This window comes from Carcharhinus amblyrhynchos, unplaced genomic scaffold (genome assembly GCF_965287045.1).
Source record: "Carcharhinus amblyrhynchos unplaced genomic scaffold, sCarAmb.v2.hapA scaffold_430, whole genome shotgun sequence".
In the NCBI taxonomy this organism is placed as follows: Eukaryota; Metazoa; Chordata; class Chondrichthyes; order Carcharhiniformes; family Carcharhinidae; genus Carcharhinus; species Carcharhinus amblyrhynchos.
The window spans coordinates 57507-75824 of record NW_027650170.1 but is presented as its reverse complement, the minus strand read 5'-3'; the positions used below and the strand labels follow the sequence as shown (position 1 = coordinate 75824).

Sequence of the window (18318 nt, the reverse complement as noted above, 5' to 3'; positions counted from 1 at the left end):
GTGCAAACTCCACACACAGACAGTGACCCCAGGCCGAGAGTCGAACCGGGGTCCCTGGCGCTGCGAGGCAGAGGTGCTAACCCACTGTGCCGCCCCTAAATATTGGCTGGGACACCACTCCCCCCAAAATTAAGTGGTTATTTTTAACACGGGGACGGCTAGGGCCTGTAACCTTTGGGCGTTTCGGAGAACGAGAGGTGATCTTATTGAAATGTGGAAGATTCTGAGTTGGGGGGGGTTGATAGAATGGACGCTGAGAGGATGTCCCCCCCACCGCACCCCCTCAGAATCCCTGCTGGATTCTCTGACAGCGATCGTCACTACCCGCAAATCCAGCAATCTTTGTGTAGTCCGCAAACTTACTAACCAGACCAGCTATATCTTCTTCCAAATCATTTATATGTATCGTCCTGGTCAACCAATGCCTCCTGTGCCACACCCCCCCACCCCCCCAACGCATACACAATAAAAATAGGTAGCGCCAACGTTCTGGGCCCTTACCCCATTGACGGTCTCTGTAGGACTCCCACAATCCTCTGGATCCGGTCCATAGCGACGCTCTGCTGGAAGTTACTGAGGCCTGAAAGGGTGAGACAAAGAGCTCAAACCTGGGGATTTTCGCGCCATTCGGGAAGGCGCCGACCCTCGTGATGTTATCTACTAATCCAGAAACTCGGCTAACGCTGTTGGGGGTAGCCCAGGACTAAATCCCGCCACGGCAGACGGTGGAATTTGAAGTCACCCGCAAAAACAAAAATCTGGAATTAAGTATCTACTGATGACCCATTGTTGGAAAAAATCCATCTGGTTCCCTTTAGGGAAGGAAATCTGCCGTCCTTACCCCGGTCTATAGAAAAATCTACAGCCCTTCGGCCCACAAAGTTGTGACGAACATGTCCCTGCCTTAGAGGTTACTAGGCTTACCTAGAACCCTCTATCTTACTAAGTTCCATGTACTTACCTAAAAGTCTCTAAAAAGCCCCTATCGAATCCGCCTCCACCACCACCGACGGCAGCCGATTCCACCCACCCACCACCCTCTGAGTGAAAAACTTACCCCTGACATCTCCTCCGTACCTGCTCCCCAGCACCTTAAACCTGTGTCCTCTCGTAGCCCTGGGAAAAAGCCTCCGAGAATCCACCCGACCTATACCTCTCAACATCTTATAAACCTCTAACAGGTCCCCCCCCTCATCCTTCGTCTCTCCAAGGAGAAAAGGCCCAGCTCCCGCTGCCCATTGAAGTGGTGGAGGCTACCTCGCTGAATATATTTAAGTCACGGGTAGATAGGTTTCTGATAGACAGGGGAATTAAGGGTTATGGGGAGAAAGCGGGAAAGTGGAACTGATCCACTTCAGATCAGCCATGATCTTATTGAATGGCGGGGCAGGTTCGAAGGGCTAGATGGCCGACTCCTGCTCCTATTTCTTATGTTCCCTCAACCTATCCTCATAAGGCATGCCACCCAATCCAGGCGACATCCTTGTAAATCTCCTCTGCACCCTTCCAATGGCTTCCACATCCTTCCTGTAATGAGGCGACCAGAACTGAGCACAGTACTCCAAGTGGGGTCTGACCAGCGTTCTATATAGCTGCAACATTGCTGTGGCTCTGGGAGTCACATGTTGGCAATGTAGTTGACTCTCAACTGCCCTCCAAGGGCAACTAGTGATGGGCAATACATGCCAGCCCAACCAGTGAAGCCCATGTCCCACGAATGGATAAATTTGGCCCCTCTCTACTCCTCACTGGTGTTTCTGTTCCTAGGAGCTTCTCCCAACTCCCAACTGCCCCCCTTGCCCTGACCTGCCTGTACCTCCAATCAACATAACCTTCTCTTCCGTCTCCCCACCCCACCCCGAAACGTTCAATGGGACTGCCCTACGGGGAGCTAGCACAGATAGAATGGGACGAATGGTCTCCTTGCGAGCCGTGATGTCGACGGCACTCGTGACATCTGGGAATAAAAGTTGCTCTGATTGAGTCAAACACCCAACTGCTCGCTCAAGGCCCCTTTGGCGAGGGAAGCCACCATCTTTAGCTGGTCCCAGACTCTCTATGTGACTTCAATCCAATCCACCTAACCTGCACATCTTTGGATACTAAGGGACAATTTAGCATGGCCAATCCACCTAACCCACACGTCTTTGGACACTAAGGGACAATTTAGCACGGCCAATCCCCCTAACCTGCACATCTTTGGACACTAAGGGGCAACTTAGCATGGCCGATCCACCTAACCCACACATCTTTGGACACTAAGTGACAATTTAGCATGGCCAATCCACCCTAACCTGCACATCTTTGGACACTAAGGGGACAACTTAGCATGGCCGATCCACCCTAACCTGCACATCTTTGGACACTAAGGGGACAATTTAGCATGGCCGATCCACCTAACCCACACGTCTTTGGACACTAAGGGACAATTTAGCACGGCCAATCCCCCTAACCTGCACATCTTTGGACACTAAGGGGACAATTTAGCGTGGCAAATCCACCTAACCTACACATATCTTTGGACACTAAGGGGACAATTTAGCATGGCCAATCCAACTAACCTGCACAATTTAGCGTGGCCAATCCACACATCTTTGGGGGAAACCCATGCAGAGACGGGGGGAACGTGCAGACTCTGCACAGATGGTAAGCCAAGCCAGGAATCGAACCCGGGTCCCTGGCGTTGTGAGGCAGCAGTGCTAACCCACTGTGCCACCCAATAGATGCCCCTCACTTAGGTAGCGATATAATTAACACACTGTTGCCACAAGAGATTTGGCCCAGTGCTGGCATTCCCCCATCCCTTGGGCGAGGGATTGGGAGAGGGACCTGTGAACGTACACCCGGTGTGGGACGTATCCTTACATTATAACCCCAGCCCTCCCCTCCACTGTCGGTTCAAAAGCAAATACTTCAACCCTGTTCTTACCCCTGTTGTAGCGTCCACTCTTCAGCCCGTCCAGGAGAACTGTCAGGGGCCGGATGAAAACCTGGAGCTCTTTGCACTGGTTGTCAGAGGAACCCCCAAAGAGAGAAAAACGCACGTGAGTAAATGAAAGATTTGGCAACGCATTCAAAGAGTTAACACATGGCATTCACCACATTGCTGGACAGAGAGCTGGCCTTGACTTGATGGGCTGAACAATCACCTCCTGGGCCACCAAAATGGAAACAGGCCATTCGGCCCCTCTGCCCCATACTGGGAGTGAGCCTCCTCCCCTTCCCCCACCTCTTCACCGCACCCTATTCTTCTATTCTTTTCTCATTCATCTGTTTATCCTGACTCCCTACAGTGCAGAAGGAGGCCATTCGGCCCACTGAGCCCGCAACAACAACAGCTCCTATACTCGTAACCCCATGTATTTACCCTGCTAATCTCCCCAACACTAAGGACAGTTTAGCATGGCCAATCCACCTAATCTAGACATCTTTAGATACTAAGGGGCAATTTAGCATGGCCAATCCACCTAACCCGCACATCTTTGGACACTAAAGGGCAATTCAGCATGGCCAATCCCCCCTAACCTACACATCTTTAGATACTAAAGGACAATTTAGCATGGCCAATCCACCTAACCTAGACATCTTTGGACACTAAGGGACAATTTAGCACGGCCAATCCACCTAACCTGCACATCTTTGGACACTAAGGGGCAATTTAGCATGGCCAATCCACCTAACCTACACATCTTTGGACACTAAGGGACAATTTAGCATGGCCAATCCACCCTAACCTACACATCTTTGGACTGTGGGAGGAAACCGGAGCATCCAGAGGAAACCCACAGAGACAGGGGGAGAACATACAGACTCCACACAGCCGGTCACCCGAGGCCAGATTGAAAGCCGGGCACCTTGAGGCAGTCACTGTGCCACCGCCAATAAAGCAGGAATGATCTTATTGAGTGGTGCAGAACAGGCTAGAAGGGCTGAATGGCCTTGGCCTATTCCTATTTCTTCTGATCTGATTCCCAGGAGCGAAAAGGGACTTTCCAAACCTTCTGTGCGAACAGGAGGTCGCCTCTGGTTTTGGCGTGAGGTGTCCTTTCCTCCTCTGTCACGCCATGTTGCCTGGAGTCTTCCCATTCCCATCTTCTCTTCCGCCCCCTGTTGACGAACCTCTTGGCGCGCTGCCCAACTGCCGGCACCTGCCAGTCCCTGCCCAGGCCGGCAGCGCCGCCCGGCAAGGGATCGGCCCTGCACCCGGGGGCCAAGGCGAAGTAGATGTTCTCCAAGGGCTTCTTGAGGTGGGAGGCTGACATGGGGTGAGGGATGAAGGCTTGAGGCCAGGTCAATGGTGGACGAGGTGGTGCGGGGGGTCCCGCCGGCCCGGCCTGGCGGAGAGCTTCGGCACGTCTCTCGGAGTCACTGTCGGACAGGAAGACATCGCAATCTCCATCCTCCTCGCTGCTCAAGCCTTCCGCGGACTCTCGAGAAACTCGGCTCCTGGTCGAATCCATCGGAAGACTTGGAAAGGACCCTGTGACACCAAAGGAAAAGTCTTTAGAGAACCGGGAATCGTCCACGACACTTCTCCATGAAGAATTAAGCAGTTGGCAACTTAATTGGGAGGATTTGGGAAAGTCACTCCACTGCACCACCTGGTGGCCAGAGCTTGCAACTACACTGTCGTGTGACCGTTTACATAGAAACTCGAAACAGAAGGAGACCATTCGGCCCCTCGAGCCTGCTGCAACATTCGTTTTGATCACAGTTAATAATCAGATTCAGTATCCCGATCCTGCTTTTCCTCCATCCCCAGACAAAAATCTGAGGTCTCGTACGTTCCAACTCAAGAACAGCTTCCACCGTAAGAAACTACACAGGGTCCCAACAGGCAAAACAGTCTCCCGTCCATTGACTTTGTCACCCTCTCTGGTTGTATCACAGATGGGTATGTCTCCTGCCCTGACCGCAAGGAACTGAAAAAGGGTCGTGAACATAGCCCAGTCCCATCACGCAAACCAGCCTCCCATCCATTGACTCCGTCTACACTTCCCGCTGCCTCGGGGAAAAGCAGCCAGCAAAATCAAGGACCCCCCCCCCCCCACACACACCCCGGACATTCTCTCTTCCACCTTCTTCCGTTGGGAAAAAGACACACAAGTCTGAGGTCCCGTACCGACTGACTCAAGAACACCTTCTTCCCTGCTGCCGTCAGACTTTTGAATGGACCCACCTCGCATTAAGCTGATCTTTCTCTACACCCCTCGCTGTGACTGTAACACTACATTCTGCACCCTCTCCTTTCCTTCTCTATGAACGGTATGCTGTGTCTGTATAACGCACACGAAACAATACTTTTCACTGTGTCCCAATACACGTGACAATAATAAATCAAATCTACGTACTCTATGAATGGCATGCTTTGCCCGTATAGCGCACAAGAAACAATACTTTTCACTGTATCCCAATACACGTGACAATAATGAATCAAATCAAAATATCCCTCGATCCCTTTAGCCCCAAGAGCGATATCTAATTCCTTCTTGAAATCTCACAATGTTTTGTCCTCGACTACTTCCTGTGGGAGTGAATTCCACACATTCCCCACCCTCTGGGTGAAGAAATTTCTCCTCCCCTCAGTCCTAAAAGGTTTACCCCTTATCCTCAATCTCTGACCCCCCCCCTAGTTCTGGACTCCCCCCACCATCGGGAACATTCTTTCTGAATCTAACCCTGTTAGAATTTTACAAGTTTCTATGAGATTCCCCTCTCCCTCTTTCTAAACTCCAGTGAATATAATCCTAACCCACTTAGTCTCTCCTCACATGACACACCCGGAATCAGCCTGGTTAACGGTCGCTGTGCTCCCTCTACGGTGGCACGGTGGGGTTAGCACCGCTGCCTCAGAGCGCCAGGGACCCGGGTTCGATTCCCGGCTCAACTTAATGCGAGGTAGGTCCATTCAAAAGTCTGACAGCAGCAGGGAAGAAGCTGTTCTTGAGTCGGTCGGTACGGGACCTCAGACTTTCGTATCTTTTTCCCCGACGGAAGAAGGTGGAAGAGAGAATGTCCGCGGTGCGTGGTGGGGGGGGGGTCCTTGATTATGCCGGCTGCTTTTCCCCGAGGCAGCGGGAAGTGTAGACGGAGTCAATGGATGGGAGGCTGGTTTGTGTGATGGGATTGGGGGCTACGTTCACCACCCTTTTGTAGTTTTGACGCAGCGAACCACCACAAACGACAGTGAGCGGATGTTTGGCATTTTTATTGTGATGTGCGCAGGAACATAAGGGCAGGCCGTTCAGCTCCTTTGAGTTATTCTAGCCACTGGTTGAACAAACGCGTGGCAAGCCTGCGTGGGGCTTGATGTGGGAGGCAGAGTGAGAGTGGGGTGGGAATTAATATAAGACAGTGGCAAACAGATCCAGAGGGAATTCCAGAACAAACCTGGGCATTCCACACTGGCTGTCCAGCCCTCAGGGTCAGGGGTTCAAATCTCGGACACTCCTGAGCTCATCTGTGTAATCGACTGAAAGTTATTTTAGAAATTATTTTTTAAACTAAATTATAAAGAATAAGGAAAAGTTAGGATTCAGTCTTCATCGGACAGGGAGTTCTGATGGCCTGCCCTCTATTTAAACAGCAGGGGAGGTTCGCAGAGGAGAGGCTGCCTCCATCAGCCTCAGATCTGCCTACACAGTGCGGCTGGAGAGGTTCAGACCACGGCCCCCGTCCCATTCCCCCCCCCCCCCCCCCCCCCCCGCCCCCCGTCCTGTCCCACCCCATCCCCATTTAAAACTTGTGACAAATAAAACAAAGGAGTTAAGGGTCAGGGAGAGAGACAGAGAGAGACAAAGAGTGAGAGAGAGAGGTAAAGAATGAGAAAGAGACAGAGAGAGAGAGTGAAAGAGAGAGAGGGTGATGGGGAGAGATAAAGACAGAGAAGGAGAGAAAGAGACAGAGAGGGACGGACAGAAGGAATGAGGGATAGAGAAGGAGAGAGAGAGACGGGGAGGGAGACAGAGAGAGAAAGACAAGGAGGAAGACAGAGAGAGACAAAGAAGGAGAGAGAGATAGAAAGGAAGGAAGACAGAGAGACAGGGAGAGAGAGAGACAAAGAGAAGGAAAGGGGGACCGAGAAGGAGAGAGAGAGACAAGAGAGGGAGAGAGACAAAGAGGGAGAGAGAGAGACAGACAGATAGAGAGGGCGAGAGACACAGAGGGAGGGAGAGACAGAGATGGGGAGAGAGGGAAAGAGAGAGAGGGAGAGAGATAGAGACGGAGAAGGAGAGAGACAGAAAGGGAGAGAGGGAGGGAGAGCAGAGAGAAAGAGAAAGAGAGAGGGAGAGAAAGAGAAAAAGAGAGGGAGAGAGAGTGAAAGAGAGAAAGAGACAGCAACAGGGAGAGTGAGACAAAGAGTGAGAGAGAGAGACAGAGAGAGAGAGACAGAGAGAAAGAGAGACAGATAGACAGAGAGAGAGAGAGAGAGACAGAGCGAGAAAGCTGCCTTGCTTTGAAATAAGAAGCGGGTCAGGAAGGTGATCAGTGAGTTCCTGAGGGTGATTCTCTTTGTTCAGAGAGAGAGGCGGCAGACACGAGAGACTGAGTAAAGGCGGATCGCGTTCCCCAACACAGACCCAGAACAATACCAAATATCCGTGACTTATTATTCAACCGGAATGAGGGAGGGCGGGAGAGGGAATCGGCTCAGCCACCGGCTAAAACTATCGACCTTCGCTTAAGGGCTACACACAGCCCGGGAAAATCCCAGTCGGGAATATCCCACACCGCTCCGCAGAACAATGGGAAGATCATTTTTACTGCTTTGACCGTTTCTTTCCCCTCTCTCCTGTAATGCTGGTCAAAAGTGTTTTAACTGCCACAACAGCCCCTCCAAAACCTTCCAGCGGCTGCTGTTATTGTTCTGTTAACGATCACAATACATTCAGCAAAAGGAACACGTGGAGATCACACACCTCAACTCGCCAAACTGTCCACACTAAAATCAGTCTTTGTGAAGACACAAACACTCCTACAGAAATCACAGACACACTTCGATCTCCCACAAGGAGAGAGCGACCGCACGATTATTTACAAATCCATTAATCCCCACCAGTTCATCCTGTAAACTTCCAACAAAGGGATGCAACGGGCTAAAACACACACACACACACATATACAGACACACATACCAACACACACACACACACATACATATACAGACACACATACCAACACACATTCACACACCGACACACACACACACATATATAATGCACGCACACATATACACACACAAACATATACACACGCACACACATACACACACACATGCATACATATACAGACATACACACACACATATATATGTATAACACACATATATACAAACACACGCACACAGACATACACACATATATGTATAACACACACATATATACATACACACACAAACATACACATATATATATATATACACACACTCATATATACATACATACACACATATACACACAGAAATGTACACATACCCACACACATATATACATACGTATATGTTTCCACACCCACATTTGTGTATACACACACACACAAATATATCTACCGCATTTATATATTTGCATCATACACACACTTACGCACACAAAATATAACCCATACATAAATACTGCTCCCCCAACACTCTCACACACACTGCACAAAGACAAAGTGATTTGATTGTAGAAGGACGCTGGTTGTACAACAGGGAAAGAGGCTCTGGGAGAGAGATTTATCTTTACCTGGTTGCAGTTGGTGAGAGTGTGTGTGATTTCTCCTGCTCTCTACTCTCTGTCTCACCGATGTGTGTGTGTGTGTGTGTGTTTGTTGTCTGGCCTTCTCTCTCTCTCTCTGCCTGTCTGAAGCTGGTCTGTCTTCCCACACGTGTATCCCTGCATGTAGCGGGCTCAGATATCACACGTGTGAGCCCCCTGCGCCCCTGACAGCCGCCTTCTGATTGGTTAGCCCCAGGCTAACCAATCAGGCAGGTGGCGGAGATAAGGACAGCCCCCTCCCCACCGCCCCCCCCCACCCCCTTCACCCAACCCCCCCTCCCCACACCCCCTTCACCCACCCCCTTAAAACTTCCAATTCACCCACCCCTTTAAACTTCCCCTTCACCCACCCCCTCCCCACTCCCCCATAACCCACCCCCTTCACTAAGCCCCCTCCCCTCACCGCTTCACCCACCCCCCTAGCCCCTTAAACAGCCCCTTCACCAAGCCCCCTCACTTCCCCCCACCTCCCTCACACCCCCACCCCTTCCCCCAGACCCCCTTCACCCACCCCCCCTCCCCCAGTCCCTTAAACCACCTCCCCCTTCAGCAAGCCCCCTCCCCACTCCCCCCACCCTCCTCACACCCCCCAAGCCCCCCCTTCACCCACTCCCCTCACCTCCCTCTATCACCCAGCCCCTTAAACCTCCCCCGTCACCAAGCCCCCTCCTCACACCCTCCACGCCCACCACCCACCCCCTCCCCCCCATCACCCAGCCCCTTAAACCCCCCCCCTTCACCAAGCCCCCTCCTCACCCCCCCCTTCACCCACCTACACTCAACCTCCCCCCCCCCCCTTTCACCCACCCCCAATTTCTAGGCTTGCAGACAAGTTTAGTGGAGCAGCTGTTACATGTTGTGTGCGCGTACATGTGTGTTTTAAAGTTTATTCCTTAGTGTCAGAAGTAAGACTGACATTAACACCGCAAATGAAGTTCCTGTGAAAATCCCCCACACTCCTGTCCGGGTTACACTGAGGGAGAATTTAGCACGGCCCAATCCGCACCCTAACCAGCACAGTCTCTCGGACTGTGGGAGGAAACCGGAGCACCCAGAGGAAACCCACGCAGACACGGGGAGAATGTGCAGAATCCGCACAGACAGTGACCCGAGCCGGGAATCGAACCCGGGTCCCTGGCACGGGGAGGCAGGGACAGTGAAAAGTATTGTTTCTTGCACACTATACAGACAAAGCATACCGTTCATAGAGTACACAGATTTGATTTATTATTGTCACTGGGATACAGTGAAAAGTATTGTTTCTTGTGCGCTATACAGAGCATACCATTCATAGAATACATAGATTTGATTTATTATTGTCACGTATTGGGAGACAGTGAAAAGTATTGTTTCTTGTGCGCTATACAGAGCATACCATTCATAGAATACATAGATTTGATTTATTATTGTCACGTATTGGGAGACAGTGAAAAGTATTGTTTCTTGCACGCTATACAGGCAAAGCATACCATTCATAGAGAAGGAAAGGAGAGAGTGCAGAATGTAGTGTTACAGTCACAGCGAGGGTGTAGAGAAAGATCAGCTTAATGCGAGGTAGGTCCATTCAAAAGTCTGACAGCAGCAGGGAAGAAGCTGTTCTTGAGTCGGTCGGTACGGGACCTCAGACTTTTGTATCTTTTTCCCGATGGAAGAAGGTGGAAGAGAGAATGTCCGGGGTGCGTGGAGCAGGGGCCAGATGGCCGACTCCTGCTCCTAGTTCTTATGTTCCATTCCCGGCTCGGGCCGCTGTCTGGGCGGAGTCTGCACATTCTCCCCGTGTCTGCGTGGGTTTCCTCCGGGTTCCTCCCACAGTCCGAGAGACTGTGCTGGTTAGGGTGTGGATCGGGCCGTGCTAAATTCTCCCTCGGTGTAACCCGGACAGGAGCGTGGGGGATTTTCACTGGAACTTCATTGCGGTGTTAATGTCAGCCAACTTGTGACACTAACAAAATAAACTTTTGAAAAAAAGATTGGGGATCCTTTCAAGGGGTCAGATGCGATCTGTGTAACTGCAGGCCAATGACTAATCACAGTATAACACCCACTCCCTCACACATATATACAGTTAATCAGCACTCTGTCCTGGAGACACACGGTAAAGTAATTTGGAAGAGAGTTTTTGGTTTCAAATGAATGTTTGTCACATCTTTCACAATCTCAGAATATCCCCCCACCCCCCATGAGGGACATTCCAGCAATTTAGGCTATCCTGAGGTGTACTCACTCCCCTACTGACGCACAGTGACAGCCGTGTGTACCATCTACAAGATGCCCCGCAGCGACTCACATTCCACAGCCCCTTCCAAACCCACCACCTCTACCACCTAGAAGGACAAGGGGGTGGGGGGGCAGCAGACACGTGGGGAACACCACCCCCTGCAAGTTCCCCCCCCTCCGAGCCCCTCACCATCCCGACTGGGAAATATATCGGCCGTTCCTTCACTGTGGCTGGGGTCAAAATCCCGGAACTCCCTCCCTAACAGCACTATGGGTGTCCCTACCCCACACACACGGGGACTGACTGATGTCCAATAACAATCCCGGAACTCCCTCCCTAACAGCACTGTGGGTGTACCTACCCCACACACGGGGACTGACTGATGTCCAATAACAATCCTGGAACTCCATCCCTAACAGCACTGTGGGTGTACCTACCCCACACACAGGGACTGACTGATGTCCAATAACAATCCTGGAATTCCCTCCCTAACAGCGCTGTGGGTGTACCTACCCCACACACGGGGACTGTGGTGAGTTCAAGATGGCGGTGTACCCGCCACCTTCTCGAGGGGCAATTAGGGACGGGTAATAAGTGCTGGGTGTGGCCAACAATGCCCCATATCCCACAAATGAATAAAACTTTTAAAAAATAAACTTTTGTAATAGAAACAAAAAATAGGAAGAGGAGGAGGGCATTCAGCCTATCGAGTCTGTACTAACTCTCCGAAAGGGCATTCTACCGGGGCTCACACCTGCCCTATTCCCTAACATCACACATTTACCCCACCAATCCACCTAACCTGCACATCTTTGGACACTAAGGGACAATTTAGCATGGCCAATCCACCTAACCTGCACATCTTTAGACGCTAAGGGCCAATTTAGCATGGCCAATCCACCTAACCTACACATCTTTGGGCACTAAGGGGCAATTTAGCATGGCCAATCCACCTAACCTACACATCTTTGGACACTAAGAGGCAATTTAGCATGGCCAATCCACCTAACCTACACATCTTTGGACACTAAGGGGCAATTTAGCATGGCCAATCCACCTAACCTACACATCTTTGGACACTACGGGGCAATTGAGCATGGCCAATCCACCCTAACCTACACATCTTTGGACACTAAGGGACAATTTAGCATGGCCAATCCACCCTAACCTACACATCTTTGGACACTAAGGGATAATTTAGCATGGCCAATCCACCCTAACCTACACATCTTTGGACACTAAGGGACAATTTAGCATGGCCAATCCACCCTAACCTACACATCTTTGGACACTAAGGGACAATTTAGCATGGCCAATCCACCCTAACCTGCACATCTTTGGACACTAAGGGATAATTTAGCATGGCCAATCCACCCTAACCTACACATCTTTGGACACTACGGGGCAATTGAGCATGGCCAATCCACCCTAACCTACACATCTTTGGATACTAAGGGATAATTTAGCACGGCCAATCCACCCTAACCTACACATCTTTGGACACTAAGGGATAATTTAGCATGGCCAATCCACCTAACCCGCACTTCTTTGAACTGTGGGAGGAAATCGAAGGAAACACATGCAGACACGGAGAGAACGTGCAGACTCCACACAGACAGTGACCCGAGGCAGGGAATCGAACCCCGGGTCCCTGGCGCTGTGAGGCGGCAGTGCCACCTTTAGCGTCCAAAGCTGTGTCAGTTAGGCGGACCGGCCATGCTAAATTGTCCCTTAGTGTCTCCCGGAAGGATGTTGATGCATTGGAAAGGGTCACGGGAGAGATTTACCAGGACGTCGGCTGGTTTGGAAGATGTGGACTGCGAAGAAAGGTTGAACGAACTTGGATTGTTTTCACTGGAGGATGAGGTCGGGGGGGAACCTGTTAGAGGTTTTACAAGATTGTGACAGGTTCGGGTAGAATGAATGGTCAAGAGTCTTTTCCCCAGCAGGGTAGGCTTAATTACTTGGGGGGCTATAGATTGAGAGTGAAGGGGGGGAAATGTTTAAAGGAGATGTAAGGGGCAAGTTTTTCCACGTAGAGGGAGGTGAGTGCCTGGAACGGGCTGCCGGAAGAGACGGTGGAAGCAGACTCCGTAACAACGTTCAAAAAGCATCTGGATGGATATGAGAGTAGGCAGGGAATAGAGGGATATGGAGAGACGAGAAAATATTCGATTAGAGAGGCATGTGTTAGCACAGACTTGGAGGGGCTGAAGGGCCTGTTCCTGTGCCGTGTTGTTCTTTGTGCATTTGCCCCGTATCCCTATAAACCTTTATCTCAAGCTCATGGATAACCTCACGATGCTCCACTTCTCCAGTTTCCACCTTAAACACGTTAAGGGAAGCCATCCCCTACGGACAAGCCCTCCATCTACACGGGATCTGCTCAGATGAGGAGGATCGCGACAGACACCTCCAGATGCCCTCCTAACAGGATATGGCGCTCGACTCATCCATCGACAGTTCCGACACGCCACAGCCAAAAACCCGCACCGACCTCCTCAGAAGACAAGGACGGGACACGGTTCCCTTCGTCGTCCAGTACTTCCCTGGAGCGGAGAAGCGACGACATCTTCTCCGGAGCCTTCAACATGTCATCGATGGAGACGAACATCTCGCCAGGGCCATCCCCACACCCCCACTTCTTGCCTTCAACCAACCGCACAACTTCAAACAGACCATTGTCCGCAGCAAACTACCCAGCCTTCAGGAGATCGGTGACCGCGACACCACACAACCCTGCCACAGCAACCTCTGCAAGATCATCGACACGGATGCCATCATCTCAGGTGAGAACACCATCCACCAGGTACACGGTACATACTCTTACAACTTGGCCAATGTTGTCTATCTGATACGCTGCGGGAAAGGATGTCCTGAGGCATGGTACATTGGGGAGACCGTGCAGACACTACGACAACGGATGAATGAACACCGCTCGACAATCACCAGGCAAGACTGTTCCCTTCCTGTTGGGGAACATTTCAGTGGTCACGGGCATTCGGCCTCTGATCTTCGGGTAAACGTTCTCCAAGGCGGCCTTCACAACAGCGCAGAGTCGCCGAGCAGAGACTGATCGCCAAGTTCCGCACACGAGGACGGCCTCACCCGGGACCTTGGGTTCATGTCACACTATCTGTAACCCCCGTGACTTGCCCGGGCTTGCAAAATCTCACTAACTGTCCTGTCTGGAGACAATACACATCTCTTTAATCTGTGCTTAACTCTCTCTCCACTCACATTGTCTGTACCTTTAAGACTTGATTAGCTGTAAAGACTCGTATTTTGTAAATTGAGTTTGTGTCTTTTTATGCCCTGTTTGTGAACAGAACTCCCCACTCACCTGATGAAGGGGCAGTGCTCTGAAAGCTAGTGGCTTTTGCTACCAAATAAACCTGTTGGACTTTAACCTGGTGTTGTGAGACTTCTTACTGTGTTTACCCCAGGCATCTCTACATCATAACTTTTTCCCAATCCATGTACCTATCCAAATGGGTTTTAAATGTTGTGAATGTAGCCCCCTCTATCAGTTCATTCCACACACGCACCGCCACCCCTCTGAGCGAAAAAGCTACCCCTCGGGTCCCCCTTTCCCCTCTCACCTTCAACCTCTGCCCTCTAGTTCTGGACTCCCCATGACCCTGGGGGGAAAGGCCCCAGCTATTCACCTTACCTATACCCCTCATTATTTTATAGACCTCTCTAAAGGTCACTCACTCATCCTCCTACACTCCAGGGAAAAAAATGTCCCAGTCTCTCCTTAGAATTCAAATCTTCCAGTAACGTCTCTGTAAATCTTTTTTTGGCCCCCTCTTCAGTTTAATAACATGCTTCCTACAGCAGGGTGACCAGAACTGTCCAAATGTGGCCTCTTGTAATGGTTCCAACTCCTGTACTCAGTGTCCCGACCGATGAAGGCACCCTTCTCCAGCACCCTGTCTGCCTGTGACACCGCACAGAGGGAAATCTGATCAGCCCGGAGATTAAAGCAGTAGCCTGTGTTAGGTCAGGGATCTGAGTCCCGCTTCAGAGACTGAGATGCCAAATGCAGGTTGATGCCAAGAGGGCGAAGAGGGAGCACGGGGGCTATGCTCTCTCTCCCTGCCCCTGCACGCCTCCCCATCCCCCCCTCCGCGCTACCCCCTGCCCTGGGTGTCCACCTCCACCCCCACGCACCCGCTCCACTCCTGTGTGCTCCCCCCCAACGTCTCACGCACTCCCTCCGCACCTATTGGTGAGACAGAGAGAGAGGCAGAGAGAGAGAGAGAGAGGCAGGCAGAGAGACAGAGAGAGAGAGAGGCAGGTAGAGAGAGAGGCAGAGAGAGAGAGAGAGACAGGCAGAGAGAGAGAGAGGCAGGTAGAGAGAGAGAGACAGGCAGAGAGAGAGAGAGACAGGCAGAGAGAGAGAGAGACAGGCAGAGAGACAGAGAGAGAGAGGCAGAGAGAGAGAGAGACAGAGAGAGAGAGAGGCAGGTAGAGAGAGAGGCAGAGAGAGAGAGAGAGAGACAGGCAGAGAGAGAGAGAGACAGGCAGAGAGAGAGAGAGCGAGCGGGCGAGATGGACAGAGAGAGAGAAAGTGTGAGCCAGAGACAGAGGGGGAGAGAGAGAGAGCAAACCAGAGACAGAGGGAGAGACAGCGAGCCAGAAAGAGGGAGCGAGAGAGAATGAGCCAGAGATGGCGAGACAGCCAGAAATGAGAGAGAGAGAGAGAGACAAAGAAGGAGGGAGAGAGACAGAGGGAGAGGGAGAGAGATAAAGAATTAAAATCATAGAGTCACACAGCACAGAAGAGGCCCTTCGGCCCATTGAGCCTACACAGACCCATGAGAAACAGCTGACCTCCCACCTAACCCCATCTGCTGGTCCTTGGCCCGTGGCCCTGAATGTGACGATGTGCCAAGCGCTCATCCAGGTATTTTATAAAGGAAGTGAGGCATCCCACCTCCACCATACCCCCAGGCAGCGCATTCCAGGCCCTCACCACCCTCTGGGCACAAAAAAAACCTTTGCCACAAATACCCCCCCACAAAGGGAGGGCATTCCCAGAGCGTGGGACCCCCAGGCAGCTGAAGCCCCACCCCAGTGGAGAGCAGCAAGAGGCGATGAGATTGAGCGAGGGTCGATTCCAGGTGATCAGAGATTCAGCATTGGTTTTTATTAAGATCCAAGCGCGCCTGACAATGCGCCAAGCGGCCCCCGTGCCGACACCTCCCAGTGCTACTGAAGTCCCAGGTGGCTAATGCACAGCGCAAAGCGACAGCGGTGATCTTCGGGCTCCACGTGGGAGCCACGAGTTGTGTCCAAACGGTGGGTGCTCCCTCGGGATTCTCCGCTAGCAGCCCAGCCAGGGATCCTGGCGATTCTTCCTCATCAGGAAGGCCAGCTTCCTGGCCATCTCCATGTTGTAAATGCGACGGCAATTCTCGTAGTTCTCCCGGATGCGTCTGCGACAAGGTTTCTCGTAGTAACGCCGGCGTTTGGCCTCGTCAATGATCCCGTCCGTGGTCAGAATGCTGGGGGGGGCGGGGGGGGGGGAGGTGAAGGGCAGGAGTAAGAGGAAAAATTAGCCCCGACGCACTGTTAAAACTGAGAGCCTTCCCCATTTCAATTCAATCCCCCCCCCCCCACCCGCACCGCACACCCTGCTCGCAGCACCGTGCTGCGGGAGGGAGCGCCGCACTGCGGGAGGGTCAGCGCTGAGGGAGCGCCGCACTGCGGGAGGGTCAGCGCTGAGGGAGCGCCGCACTGCGGGAGGGTCGGTAGGGGGTCAGAGAAGGTCTGAGGGAAGGTGAGTGGAGGGGGTATCAAGGCGGGGGGGGGGGTCATGGGTAGTGGGGGGGTAACTCAGGTGACTTTCCTGCCCTAAGGTGCAGACATTCAACTGCATGGGACAGCACAATTGATAAGAGCGTGACAATCCCCTTGGCCGAATAGCCAACGGTCAGGAAGAGGGTCAGAGGAAGGAGTGTGGTCAGAGGGATGTGGTGGCGGCGGGGGGGGGGGGGGGGGGGGGTTGATGGGTCAGAGGGAAGAGGGGGTTTGGGGGTCAGGATAAGGGTTCAGAGGGAGGGGGGGGAATTGGGGTCAAGGTGAGGCAGGGGGAGGGACCAGGGGCAGGGTCTGGGTACAGGGTCAGGGGTCAAAGGGAAGGGTCAGGGTTTAGAGGGAGGGGCATGGGGAGTGTCAGGGGTCAGAGGGCAGGGAATGAGGGCAGGGGGAGGGTCAGGAGTCAAGAGGAGGGTCAGAGGGAGGGGTATGAGGGCAGGGGGAGCATCGGGGGTCAAGAGGAGAATTGGGGTCAGAGGCATGGGGGTTTGGGGTCAAGGGGGAATCAGGAGGAGGGTCAAAGGTCAAGGGGAGGGTCAGAAGTCAAGAGAAGGGTCAGGGGGAGGGAGGTTGGGGTCAAGGGGGTCAGGGGTCACGAGAAGGAGGTATTTTCCTTGATTTCCCAGTCCAAAGGTCAAGATATTCGACTGGGTGAGGCATCACACTGGTTAATAGGGTGACGCCGCCCGTGGCCGAATAGCCCAGCCTCCGGGACGGGGGGGGGGGGTCCATCAGGGAGCCAGACACCAGGCCATGCAGCACCCCCTCACCGGGTCAGGGTCCGGTAAGCCGCCTCCACGTCGCCGCCCTGGACCATCACCGTCCGCGCCACGAAGCGAGCGTGAGCCGCCATCGCTGCCGCCGCCGGAGACGGAAGTGGCTCTCGGGGGAAGGGACGGGGACGGACCGTCTGCCTCAGGCCGGCGCCTTCCCTTCACCCATCCCCACCTCGCCCGCATCCCTAGCAACACCCAGCTCCCCGCACGGAGGTTCCGGCCGCACAAAGGTTCCTAGACAAGTGGGAGCCCAGAGCCACAACCAAGGGGAGGATGAGGGAGAACCAACCTCAGCCCTGAGTGAGGGAGTTAACAGGTTTATTTCATCCATATTGAGAATATTATCAACAACAAGCGTCCACAAAGTCTACAACCCGCACATCTTTGGACACTAAGGGACAATTTAGCACGGCCAATCCACCCTAACCTACACATCTTTGGACACTAAGGGACAATTTAGCACGGCCAATCCACCCTAACCTACACATCTTTGGACACTAGGGGACAATTTAGCACGGCCAATCCACCTAACCTACACATCTTTGGACACTAAGGGACAATTTAGCATGGCCAATCCACCCTAACCCACACATCTTTGGACAGTGGGAGGAAACCGGAGGAAACCCATGCAGACACGGGGAGAACGCGCAGACTCCACACAGACAGTGACCCAAGCCGGGAATCGAACCCGGGTCACTGGCGCTGTGAGGCAGCAGTGCCGACCCACTGTGCCACCCACTGG

General features: G+C 52.5%; 1 protein-coding gene across 1 annotated transcript; it reads right to left on the bottom strand.

Moving 5' to 3' along the window:
* Positions 1-16107: 16107 nt before the first annotated feature.
* Positions 16108-17669, bottom strand: mrps21 (mitochondrial ribosomal protein S21). The gene is made up of 2 exons (XM_080183807.1): positions 17571-17669; positions 16108-16487 (listed from the first exon to the last, which is right to left on the bottom strand). The coding sequence occupies exons 1-2, from the start codon at positions 17651-17653 to the stop codon at positions 16307-16309; spliced, it is 264 nt and encodes an 87-aa protein (XP_080039933.1). The 5' UTR covers positions 17654-17669; the 3' UTR covers positions 16108-16306.
* Between the last annotated feature and the right edge of the window lie 649 nt (positions 17670-18318).

Bases quoted from the DNA above. Each gene is read 5' to 3' on its own strand.
- mrps21 (XM_080183807.1), bottom strand. From the start codon at position 17,653: ATGGCGGCTCACGCTCGCTTCGTGGCGCGGACGGTGATGGTCCAGGGC. The intron at 16,488-17,570 runs GTGAGGGGGTGC...CGCCCCCCCCAG, and splicing joins GCTTACCGGACCCTGACCCG to CATTCTGACCACGGACGGGA.